The sequence below is a fragment of the Diceros bicornis genome, chromosome 35 (assembly GCF_020826845.1).
Source record: "Diceros bicornis minor isolate mBicDic1 chromosome 35, mDicBic1.mat.cur, whole genome shotgun sequence".
NCBI classification, from domain to species: domain Eukaryota; kingdom Metazoa; phylum Chordata; class Mammalia; order Perissodactyla; family Rhinocerotidae; genus Diceros; species Diceros bicornis.
In genome coordinates, this window is record NC_080774.1 from 22,917,372 (window position 1) to 22,930,095 (window position 12,724).

The following is a 12,724-nucleotide window of genomic DNA, read 5'->3' on the forward strand; positions in this document are numbered from 1 at the left end:
CTAAAACCTTCTTCTGAATTCACTCAGCGCCTGCTCCCTGGGTACCCACTCCCAGCAGGCTCTGAGCTGGGCACTGGGGTGGGGTGAGACCAGTCCTTACCCTCCTGGAGCTCCCAGACTCGGGGTGTGGGAGAGTAGGCAGAGGAGAAACAGCAGTGCCCCCCACCATGTGACCAGGCTTCTTTGGGGGACATTGCAGGTATGGGAGCCCCAAGGAAGGAAGCCCAGACGCAGCCTGGATGGGGTGGGGCCGGGGAGGGCTTCCCAGTGGGAGTGACATCTTAGGTGAGGCCTAAAGGATGACCTGAAGTGGACACCAGGCAGAGCAAAGGGAGGACTGAGAGAGGGAACAGCTCATGCAAAAGCCTGGAAGGGAGAGAAGAGAACATTCTGGAAATCAGTGTTTGCTAAGCACCTACTGTGTACCAAGTGTCTGTTAAAAGCCCGTGGGGAGGGCTGTGTTCATCACCCTAATAGACGACCAGGGAGGTCAGAGCCAAGACCTGCCCAGGCTTGTGGCCTCCAGCCCTCTCATACCCGCTGCCCCAGGCTACCTTGTCCTGCCCCCTCGCGGCCACCCTGGGCCTCCCTGCCTCCTGCACACCCACCAACCCCCCTGGTTCCATTGCAGGTCCGCAGGGCCCCCCAGGGAGCCCTGGCCAGGCTGGAGCCATCGGCACCCCTGGAGAGAGGGGACCTCCGGGCCCACCAGGGCCTCCAGGCCCCCCTGGCCCCCCAGCCCCTGTTGGACCACCCCACGCCCGGATCTCCCAGCATGGTGAGTCCCCCAGGGTCACGGCAGGTTGAGGTGGGGTGGGGTGAGGCTGGCATAACCATTACCACAATGCTGCTGCCGTCTACCAGACACCTTCTGTATACCAGGCGTGCCCTTGGTCGGCCACGTGTCACTCAGTCCTCTGGCAGGTGCTGTTGTCCTCTGTTCACAGATGGGGAATACTGAGGGCCAGAGAAGGGCAGTCACGCTGGGCCATGGGGGACTGACTTCAAACCCGGAGCCTGGCTCAGAACCACCCAGCATCAGGCCCTCCTCCAGCCGTGGAGCTGGCCAGGATCCAGCCTTCAGAGCGCTGGGGAGCTCAAGGCCTGGCAGCAGGAAGTGAGCCCTGAGCTCCCAAGGCCACGGCCCTGGACCTGAGCTCAGAGAGGCCCCGGCCCCCTCCACCCAGCTGGGCCCTGGTGTGCATCCTTCACCTCCTCCCCAGCCTGACCTACACGTGTGCTGCCAGTGGTCAGAGCTTGGAGTGCCAGATTCAACCCTGTCTGTGCCATATCTTTGGTGCATGACCAGGTGCCATTCATTCATTCTCCCATTCATTCCAGCTCACCATTCATTCTCTCTCTCCAAGCCTGCTGCCTCATCTGTATGATGGGGATAGTGACAGTGCTGGCCTCCCAGAGCTCTGTGACACCCAACCACAGAAGCCTGGCACAGAGTAGGTGGTCAATAAATGGGAGCTTTTATTATTATTCCCATTCGACATGTGACAGTACAGGCTCAGCAGAGTGGAGAGCCTTGCTGGATGTCACCAGCTAGACTGTGGCAGGGTTAGAACCCAGGTCTCCTTGCCTCCTGGTCCTGCGTGGCCAACACTGTCCCCTCTCCCCACCCTTGGAGCAGGTGCCCATTGGCCCCAGTAACACTGTAGGCTGTCCCACAGGGCAGTCAAAGCTGGCTTGGCAGAGGTGGCAGGTGAAGACTAACCACCCCACTCTGCCCAGCCCTGCCCAGCCCAGCCCAGCCCTGCTCACTTACTGTCTTTCCTACCCCAGGGGACCCATTTCTGTCCAACACCTTCACTGAGACCAGCAGCCACTGGCCCCAGGGACTAGTTGGACCCCCAGGCCCCCCAGGGCCCATGGGTAAGTTGAGTCCAGGTCTAGGGTAAGGAGTGGGGTTGAGGAATGGCAGAGGGACTAGGGCTGTGGCTGTCAGGAGGGAGCTGATGGTGGGCTTCCTGGCATTGAACTCTGTTTCGGTCCTGAGGACATCCTGTCTCATTCCAGGTCCCCCTGGACCTCCTGGTCCCATGGGCATCCCTGGGAGTCCTGGACATATGGTGAGTATTTCTGCAAGTACTCCCACTCCTCTGTCCGTCCACCCACCTATACATCATCCATCCATCCTTTTATTCATTTATTGAGGCATTTATGGAGCACTTAATATGCAAACTCCTTTTCGTACATTTTCTCATTCAATTTATGTAACAAGAAGCAAGCATTGTTATCACCTAAGGCTCAGAAAGGTGGAGATTCTTGCCCTAAGGCTGTGGCCAGCACATGGCAACTTCCAGATCAGGGTGGGGACTGTCTGACTCCAGGGCCATAACTCTGGGGCCATAACCCCAAGCTGTGTGAACTGCCCGCTGTGTGCTCAGCATTGGGCCCAGGCAAAGCTGGGGCTCCCTCCCCGAGCCCTCTGCCCCGCCCCAGTCCCTGCCCACTCCATCCTGCCCCAGTACAAGGCTGAGGTCCTGTCTTGTTGCTCAGGGACCCCCAGGCCCCACTGGACCCAGAGGAGCCTCTGGCCACCCAGGAGAGAAAGGCGAAAGAGTGAGTACTGAGGTGGCCTCGGGTGGAGGATTCTGGGGAGTCCTGGGGCCCAGGGTCAGACCCCCGACAGCTGACTCCATTCCTCTCCTCCCTCTCACACAGGGACTGCGGGGGGAACCTGGCCCCCAAGGCTCCACGGGGCAGCGGGTGAGTGATGCTGCCCAGCCTGCGGCACCCCCTCCAGGATCCCACAAGCACAGTACCCCTGCTCTGGCTCCAACCCCCAGGGGCCAGAACTGCTGACCCTCCCTCCTGTCCAGGGCATGCTCTGCTTCTATTTCCCTGTCTCCCGTCTTGTCGGCCTCTTAGAATCAGGCCATCTCTGGCTCTTTGTCTCTGTATCTGTTTCTCTCTCTTTCCTTCTGTGTCTCTCTCTGACTCTCTGTGTTTCATTCTTTCACCCTCCATCTCTCCAACTATGATTGTATATTTGTCTATTTCTCCCTTTAGTTTGGTCAATTTTTGCTTCATGTATTTTGAAGCTTCGTTTTTATGTGCATACACATTCAGTATTTTAATGTCTTCTTGGTCCTTTTATCTTTATGAAATTAATACCTTTGTCTCTGGTAATATGCCTTGTTTTGAATTCTACTTTGATACTAAAATAGCCACACCAGCTTTGTAATGCTTAGGGTTTGCGTGGTATATCTTTTTCAATCCTTTTACTTACAACCTGTGTCTTTCTATTTAAAGTGCATCTCTGGCAAACCACATATACTTGCTTTTTTATAAACAGTCTGACTGTTGAGTTCATTTACATTTAATGATATGTATAATTATTGATATGGTTCACTTTAAGTCAACCATCTTGCTATTTGTGTTCTATTTACCCCAACCTCTTTGTTTCTTTTTTCCCCTTTTCCTGCCTTCTTTTGGATTGAATACTATTTGCAATTCTGCTTTATTGCCTCATATGACTTTTTAGCTATACTTCTTTGTGTTATTTTCCCATGGTTACTCTAAAGATAACGATATGCATCCTCGGCTTATCACAGTCTGCTTGAATTAATGTTATACCAATTCATGCATAAGTAGGAATGTTACAACTGTATAATTCACCCCCTTCTCTCCTTGAGCTATTGCTGTCATATGTTTTACTCCTGCGTTTGTTGTAAACCCCTCAAAACATTGTTGTTATTATTGCTTTACACACTCAGTTGACTTTTAAAGAAGTTAAGAAAACAAAGAAAAATAGTCTTTTACATCTACTGATGTATTTATCATTTCTAATACTCTTTATACCTTCCTTAGCTCCAGATTTCCATCTGGGATCATTTCTCTTCAGCCTAAAGAATGTCCTTTAGTCTTTCTTGTAGTGTAGGTCTGCTGGCAACAAATCCTTGCTGTATCTGTTTATCTAAAACTGGCTTTATTTTACCTTAATTTTTGAAACATATTTTCACTGGATATAAAATGATAGGCTGGCAGTTTTCTCTTCTTTTAGCACTTTAAAGATGTTGTTCCATGGTCTTCTGGCTTATGTAGACATTTGCAATTTCTCATGAGAAATTGGCTATCTTCCTTATTGTTGTTCCCTTGGATATAATATGTGTATTTTCTTTGGCTTTTAAGATTTTCTCTTTACCCTTGGTTTTCAACAGATTGGTTGTGATGTGGTTGAGTTGATTTTCTTTGTGTTTATCCTGCTTTGTGTTCGCTGAGATTCCTGGATCTGTAAGATTGCTGGGGTTTTTTGTTTTTGTTTTTGTTTTTGTTGGTTGTTTCGTTTAATTAATAAAATTCATTTTTTGGAGCAATTTTGAGTTCACAGCAAAATTGAGTGGAAAGTACAGAGAACTCCCTGTCCCCACACATGCACAGCCTCTCGCACTATTAACATCTCACACCACAGTGGTTACATTTGCTACAATTGATGAACCCACGTTGACATGTTATAACCCAAAGTCCATAGTTTACATTAGAGTCTACTCTTGGCATTGTACATTCTGTGGGTGTTGACAAGTGAATAATGACGTGTATCCATCATCATAGTATCATACAGAATAGTCTCACTGCCCTAAAAATCCTCTGTGCCCTGGCTGTTCATCCATCCCTCACCTTTAAGCCTTGGCAACCACTAATCTTTTTACTCTCTCCATAGTTTTTCTTTTTCCAGAATGTCATATAGTTGGAATCACACAGTATGTAGGCTTCTCAAATTGGCTTCTTTCACTTAGTAATATGCATTTAAGTTTCCTCCATGCCTTTTCATGGCTTGATAGCTCATTTCTTTTTAGCTCTGAATAATGTTCCATTGTAGGTACCACAATTTATTTATCCATTCACCAACTGAAAGACATCTTGGTTGCTTCCGAGTTTTGGCAATTATGAATAAAGCTGCTATAAACATCCATGTGTAAGTTTTAGTGTGGAAGTAAGTTTTCAGTTCATTTGGGTAAATACCAATGAGTGTGATTGCTGGATCATATGGTAAGACTATGTTTAGTGTTGTAAGAAACCACCAAACTGTCTTCCAAAGTGATATATTATTTTGCCTTCTCACCAGCGACGAATGAGAGTTCCTGTTGCTCCACATCCTCATCAGCATCTGTTGTTGTCAGTGTTTTTAATTTTGGCTATTCTGATAGATATGTAGTGGTATCTTGTTTTAATTTCCAATTCCCTAATGACATATGATGTTGAACATCTCTTTTTTTTTTTGAGGAAGATTCACCCTGAGCTAACATCTGTGCCAATCTTTCTCTATTTTGTGTGGGTTGCTACCACAACGTGGCTGATGAGTGGTGTAGGTCTGCACCTGGTATCCAAATCCACGAACCCAGGCCACTGAAGTGGAGTGTGCTGAACTTAACCACTACGCCGTGGGGCCAGCCCCTTGAACATCTTTTTATATGCTTACCTGCCATCTGTATATCTTCTTTGGTGAAGTATCTGTTCAGGTCCTTTGCCCTTTTTTTCCCCCTAGCTTTATTGAGATATAATTGACAAATTGTAATTTGTTTAAAGTGTACAACATGGTGAGTTGTTATACATATACATTGTGAAAGGATTCCCACAATCAAGTTAATTAATATCTCCATCACCTCACATACTTACTTTGTGTGTGTGTGTGTGTATGCGTGTGATGAGAACACTTAAGATTCTACTTTCTTAGCAAATTTCAATTATACAATACAGTATTATCAACTATAGTCACCATTATATATTCAATCCTCAGACTTAGTCATCTTTTTATTTATTTATTTATTGTTCCCCCAAAGCCCCAGTAGATAGTTGTATGTCATCGCTGCACATCCTTCTAGTTGCTGTTATGTGGGACACGGCCTCAGCATGGCCGGAGAAGCGGTACGTTGGTGCGCGCCCGGGATCCGAACCTGGGCCGCCAGCAGCAGAGCGTGCGCACTCAACCGCTAAGCCATGGGGCCAGCCCCAGACTTAGTCGTCTTATAAGTGAAAATTTGTTCCCTTTCACTAACCTTTCCCCACCCCTGTATCTCCTGGCAACCACCATTCTACTCTCTGTTTCTATGAATTCAACTTCTTTTTTTAGATTCCACGTATAAGTGATACCATGCAGTATTTGTCTTTATTTATTTTCTTGATCCATTCATCCATTAACGGACACTTGGGTTGTTTCCATTCTTGGCTGTTGTAAATGATGCCGCAATGAACATGGGAGTACAGATATCTCTTCAAGATAGTGATTTCTTTTCCTTTGGATATATACCCAGAAGTGGGATTGCTGGATCATATAGTAGTTCTATTTTTAATTTTTTGAGGAACTTCCATACTGTTTCCCATAGTGACTGTACTAATTTACATTCCCACTGACAGTGCACAGGGTTCTCTTTTCTCCACATCCTCACCAGCATTTGTTATCTCTTGTCTTTTTGTTAACAGACATCCTAACAGGTGTGAGGTGATTTCTCATTGTGGCTTTGATTTGCACTTCCTGATGATTAGTGATGTTGAGCATCTCTTCATATACCTATTGGCCATTTGTATGTCTTCTTTGGAAAAATATCTATTCAGGTCTTTTGTCCATTTTTTAATTGGGTTATTTGTTTTTTTGCTATTGAGTTGTGTGAGTTCCTTATATATTTTGGATAGTAACCCTTTATTGGATATGTGGCTTGCAAATGTTTTCTCCCATTCCATAGGTTGCCTTTCCTTGCCTTCCCTTCCCTTCCCTTCCTTTCCCTCTCCTCCCCTCCCCTTCCCTCCCCTCCCCTTCCCTTTCTTCTTTGAGGAAAATTAGCCCTGAGCTAACATCTGTTGCCAATTCTCCTCTTTTTGCTGAGGAAGATTGGCCCTGGGCTAACATCCATGCCCATCTTCCTCTACTTTATATGGGATGCTGCCACAGCATGGCTTGATAAGCGGTGTGTCAGTCCACGCCCAGGATCCGAACCCATGAACCCTAGGCCACTGAAGCGGAGCACGCGAACTTAACCGCTACTCCGCTAGGCTGGCCTGGTTGCCTTTTCATTTTGTTGATGGTTTCCTTTGCTGTGCAAAAGCTTTTTTTTTTTTAGAATTTCTTTTTTTCTTTTTCTTTCTTTTCTTTAGCCTTGAGCTATCATCCATGCCAATCCTCCTCTTTTTACTGAGGAAGACCGGCCCTGAGCTAACATCTATTGCCGATCCTCCCCATTTTTTCCCTTTTTCTCCCCAAAGCCCCAGTAGATAGTTGTATGTCATAGTTGCACAGCCTGCTAGTTGCTGTATGTGGGACGCGGCCTCAGCATGGCCGGACTAGCGGTGCATTGGTGCGCGTCCAGGATCCGAACCCGGGCTGCCAGTAGCAGAGCGTGTGCACTTAACTGCTAAGCCACGGGGCCGGCCCACAAAAGCTTTTTTTATTGGGTTGTTTATTTTCTTATTGTTGAGTTTTAAAAGTTCTTTGTATATTTTGGATAATAGTTATTTATCATATGTATCTTTGCAAATATCTTCTCCCAGTCTGTGGCTTTTCTTCTCATTCTCTTGACATTGTCTTTTGCAGAGCAGAAGTTTTTACTTTTTGCGAAGTCCAGCTTATCAACGATTTCTTTCATGGATCATACCTTTGGTGTTGTATCTAAAAAAAGGCATTGCCGTAAAAAAGATCATCTAGGTTTTCTCCTTATGTTATCTTCTAGGAGTTTTATAGTTTTGCATTTTACATTTAGGTCTGTTACCCATTTTGTGTTAATTTTTGTGAAGGCTGTAAGGTCTGTGTCCGGATTCATCTTTTTGCATGTAGGTGTCTAGTTGTTCCAGCACCATTTGTGGAGAAGACTGTCTTTGCTCCATTGTATTGCTTTTGCTCATTTGTCAAAGATCAGTTGACTGTATTTATGTGGGCCTATATCTGGGCTCTCTATTCTGTTCCATTGATCTGTCTGTTCTTTTGCCAATACCGCACAGTCGTAATTAGTGTAGCTTTATAGTAAGTCTTGTAGTTGAGTAGTGTCAGTCCTCTGACTTTGTTGTTCTTTGATATTGGGTTGGCTATTCTGGTTCTTTTGCCTCTCCATATAAACTTTACAATTAGTTTGTCAATATCTGCAAAATAACTTGCTGGGGTTTTGATTGGGATTGCATTGAATCTATAGATCAAATTGGGAAAAATTGACATCTTGACAATATTGAGTCTTCCTACCCATGAACTTGGAATATCTCTCCATTTGTTTGGTTCTTCTTTGATCTCCTTCATCAGAGTTTTATATAGATGTTATATGTATTTTGTTAGATTTATACCTAAGTATTTCATTTTTAGGGGTGCTAATGTAAATGGCAATGTGTTTTAATTTCAAGTTCCACTTGTTCATTGATGGTATATAGGAAAGTGATCGACTTTTATCCTTCAACCTTGCTATAATTACTTATTAGTTCCAAGAGTTTCTTTGTTGATTCTTTCCGATTTTCTACATAGAATATCATGTCATCTGCAAAGAAAGACAGTTTTATTTCTTCCTTCCCCATCTGTATACTTTTTGTTTCCTTTTCTTGTCTTATTGCATTAGCTAGGACTTCCAGTATAATGTTGAAAAGCATTGGTGAGAGGGGACATGCATATTTTGTTCCTGATTTTAACAGGAAAGCTTTGAATTTCTCACCATTAAGTAAGATGTTAGAAGTATGCTTTTTGTAGGTGTTCTTTATCAAGTTAAGGAAGTTCCCCTCTAGTCCTAGTTTGCTGAGTTTTTATCATGAATGGGTGTTGGATTTTGTCAAATGCTTTTTCTGCCTCTATTAATATGATCATGTGATTTTTCTTCTTTAGCCTGTTGATGTGTCAAATTACATTAATTGATTTTCAAATGTTGAACCAGACTTGCATACCTGCAATAAATCTCACTTGGTCACGGTGTATAACTCTTTTTATACATTGCTGGATTCGATTTGCTAATACTTTGTTGAAGATTTTTGCATCTATGTTCATGAGAAATATTAGTCTTTAGTTTTCTTTTCTTGTAATGTCTTTGTCTAGTATTGGTATTAGGGTAAAATTGGCCTCATAGAATGAATTAGGAAGTATATCTCTCTGCTTCTATCCTGTGAAAGAGATTGTAGAGAATTGGTGTAGTTTTTTCCCTAAATGTCTGGTAGAATTCAGCAGTTCTGGACCTGGTGCTCTCTGTTTTGAGAGATTATTAATTATTGATCCAATTTCTTTAATAGGTATAGGCCTATTCAGATTGTCTATTTCTTCTTGTGTGAGTTTTGGCAGATTGTGTCTTTCAAGGAATTGGTGCATTTCATCTACATTATCAAATTTGTGGGCAGAGTTTTCATAATATTCCTTTATTGTCCTTTTAATGTCCAAGGGATCTGTAGTGATGGTCCCTCTTTCATTTCTGATATTAGTAATTTGTGTATTTTCTCTTTTTTTCTTAATTTTCATGGGTATGGGCTTATCAATTTTATTGATATTTTCAAAGAACTGGCTTTTGGTTTTGTTGATTTTCTCTTGGATTTCCTATTTTCAGTTTCATTGATTTCTGCTCTGATTTTCATTATTTCTTTTCTTTTGCTTTCTTTGGATTTAATTTGCTCTTCTTTTTCTACTTTCCTAAGGTGGAAAATTAGATTATTGATTTTAGATTTTCTTCCTTTCTAATATTAACATTCAGTGCTATAAATTTCTCTCTAAGCATTGCTTTTACTGCATCCCACAAATTTTGATAAGTTGTATTTTTATTTTCATTTAGTTTGAACTGTTTTTAAATTTCTCTTGAGAGTTTTTCTTTGACCCATGTGTTATTTAGAAGTGTGTTGTTTAATCTTCAAGTATTTGGGGATTTTCCAGTTATCTTTCTGTTATTGATTTCTAGTTTAATTCTATTGTGATCTGAGAACATACACTATATGATTTCTATTCTTTTGAATTTGTTGAGGTATATTGAAGGCCCACAATTTGGTCTATCTTGGTGAATGTTCCATGTAAGCTTGAGAAGAATATGTAATCTGCTGTTGTTGGATGAAGTGATCTATAGATGTCAATTATATCTAGTTGATGGTACTGTTGAGTTCAACTAGGTCCTTACTGATTTTCTGCCCGCTGGACCTGTCCATTTCTGACAGAGGATGTTAAAGTCTCCAACTGTAATAGTGGATTCATCTGTTTCTCCTTGCAGTTCTATCAACTTTGGCCTTATGTATTTTGATGCTCTGTTGTTAGGCACATACAGGTTAAGGATTGTTATGCCTTCATGGAGTATTGATCCCTTTATCATTATGTATTGTCCTTCTTTATCCCTGATAACTTTCTTTGCTCTGAAGTCTGCTCTGTCTGAAATTAATATAGCTACTTCCACTTTCTTTTGTTGAGTATTAGCATGGTATATCTTTTTCCATCCATTTGCTTTTAGTCTATATGTGTCTTTATATTTAAAGTGGGTTTCTTGTACACAACATGTAGTTGGGTCTTGGTTTTTTATCCACTCTGACAATCCTGTCTTTTAATTGATGTATTTAGACCATTGATATTTAAAGTGATTATTGATATAGTTAGACTAATATCTACCATATTTGTTACAGTTTTCTCTTTGTTGCCCTTGTTCTTTTTTTTTTTTTTTCCCTTGTTCCTCTTTTTGTCTTCCACACTTTTTCTGCCTTTTGTGGTTTTAATTGATCATTTCATATGATTCAATTTTCTCTCCTTTCTTAACATATCAATTATACTTCCTTTTTTACTTTTTTAAGTGATTTCCCTAGAGTTTGCAATATACATCTGCAAATAATCCAAGTCTACTTTCAAATAACACTATACTGCTTCATGGTGCAGGTACCTTACAATAACAAAATATTCCCAATTCTTCCCTTCCATTCTTTGTATCATTGCATCTCTCTCTCTCTCTGTATGTGTGTGTATATATATATATATTTATTTATTTATTTATATACATAATCAAATACATTATTTTCAATAAATTGTTATCTGTTAGATCAATTAAGAATAAGGAAAATAAACGTTTTTATTTTACCTTCACTTATGCCTTCTCTGGTGCTCTTCCTTTCTTTATGTAGATGCAAGTTTCTGACCTATATCATTCCCTTCTCTCTGAAGAACTTCTTGTAACATTTCTTGCAAGGCAGGTCTACTGGCAACAAATTCCCTTAATTTTCGTTTGTCTGAGAAAGTCTTTCTTTCTCCTTCACTTTTGAAGGATACTTTCACAGGGTACAGAATTCTAGGTTGGTGGTTTTATTTTCTCAATACTTCAAATATTTCACTCCACTCTCTCCTTGCTTGAATGGTTTATGAGGAGGAGTTGGATGTGATTCTTATCTTTGCTCTTATAGGTAAGATTTTTTTTCCTCTGGCTTCTTTAAGATTCTTCTTTACTTTTGATTTTCTGAAGTTTGAATATGATATGCCTAGGTATAAGGTTTTGGGGGGGGGGTTTTTTGCATTTATCTTGCTTGGTGTTCTCTGAGCTGTCTGGATCTGTGGTTTGGTGTCTGACATTAATTTGGGGAAAATTCTCAGTCATTATTGCTTCAAATATTGCTTCTGTTCCTTTCTCTCTTTCTTCTCATTCTGATCTACCCATTACGTGTATGTTATACTTTTTGTAGTTGTCCCACAGTTCTTGGATATTCTGTTATGCTTTTTTCAGTCTTTTTTGTCTTTTCTTTTTAGTTTTGGAAGTTTCTATTGTCATAGTCTCAAGCTCAGAGATTCTTTCCTCAGCTATGTCCAGTCTACTAATGAACCCTGGAAAGGCATTCTTCATTCTGTTACGCTTTTTTTGATCTCCAGCATTTCTTTCTTTCTTTGAAATATACATGCAAAATATTTTTTAACCTGGAAACTCTAAATAATAATATTAAACCATATGCGTATGTGTCCAACACCAAGCTTAAGAAACAGAACCTTATCAGTACCTTTGAAGGCCCCCATGTGCCCCTCCCCGTCACTTCCTCCTTGAAAGGTATCTTTAAGGGAATATGAAATCTTGGCCAGGAAACTGAAGGACTTGTGACTGCAGGTAGTGTTTTCATTATTTTTTCCTGCTCTGGGTAGAACTTCAAGGAGGGGATGATCTGGTAAATGAATGGCTGAAATCCTGTTGGGTTTGTGTTTCTGGACCACGACTCCTGATACCAGAAAGAAGGGCCTTTGCTATGGTTGGAGTATTTCCTAAGAGGCCTGGGAAGAATGTGATTGCTCTGAGCTGATTGACCCTATGAAGAGGACCTTCAAATGAATTCTAGCATTTGTTTTTAATTCTTTCTTAGAGTTTCCATCTCTCTGCTTACATTATCCATCTATTCTTCCATGTTGTCTATTTTTTCCATTAAAGCCCTTAGCATATTTTTGTGTGTGTTATGAGAAAGATCAGCTCTGAGCTAACATCCATGCCAATCCTCCTCTTTTTGCTGAAGAAGACTGGCCCTGGGCTAACATCTGTGCCTATCTTCCTCCACTTTATGTTGGACACTGCCACAGCATGGCCTGACAAGCGGTGCATCGGTGCGCACCCGGGATCCGAACCTGGGCTGCCAGCAGTGGAGCGCGCGTGCACTTAAACACTGTGCCACAGGGCTGGCCCCCCTTAGCTTATTAATAATAGTTTTTTTAAATTCTTCGTCTGATAATTCCAACATTCATGCCATATCTGACTCTGGTTCTGATATTTGTTCAGTCTCTTAAAACTGTTTTTTTGGGGGCTGGCCCAGTAATTTGCATGCTCCGCTTCGG

The 12,724-nt window shown here is 42.1% G+C and overlaps 1 protein-coding gene across 8 annotated transcripts in view; it reads left to right on the top strand.

Annotated features, from left to right (window-relative positions):
• Positions 1-12,724, top strand: part of EMID1 (EMI domain containing 1) — a 47,551-nt gene that overhangs the window by 18,960 nt on the left and 15,867 nt on the right. For all 8 annotated transcript variants that reach the window (XM_058531720.1, XM_058531721.1, XM_058531718.1 and 5 more), the window contains exons 9-13: positions 632-778; positions 1,792-1,881; positions 2,026-2,078; positions 2,509-2,571; positions 2,674-2,718. In XM_058531720.1, the coding sequence (XP_058387703.1) occupies positions 632-778; positions 1,792-1,881; positions 2,026-2,078; positions 2,509-2,571; positions 2,674-2,718 (398 nt within the window). The remainder of the gene's footprint in view (positions 1-631; positions 779-1,791; positions 1,882-2,025; positions 2,079-2,508; positions 2,572-2,673; positions 2,719-12,724) is intronic.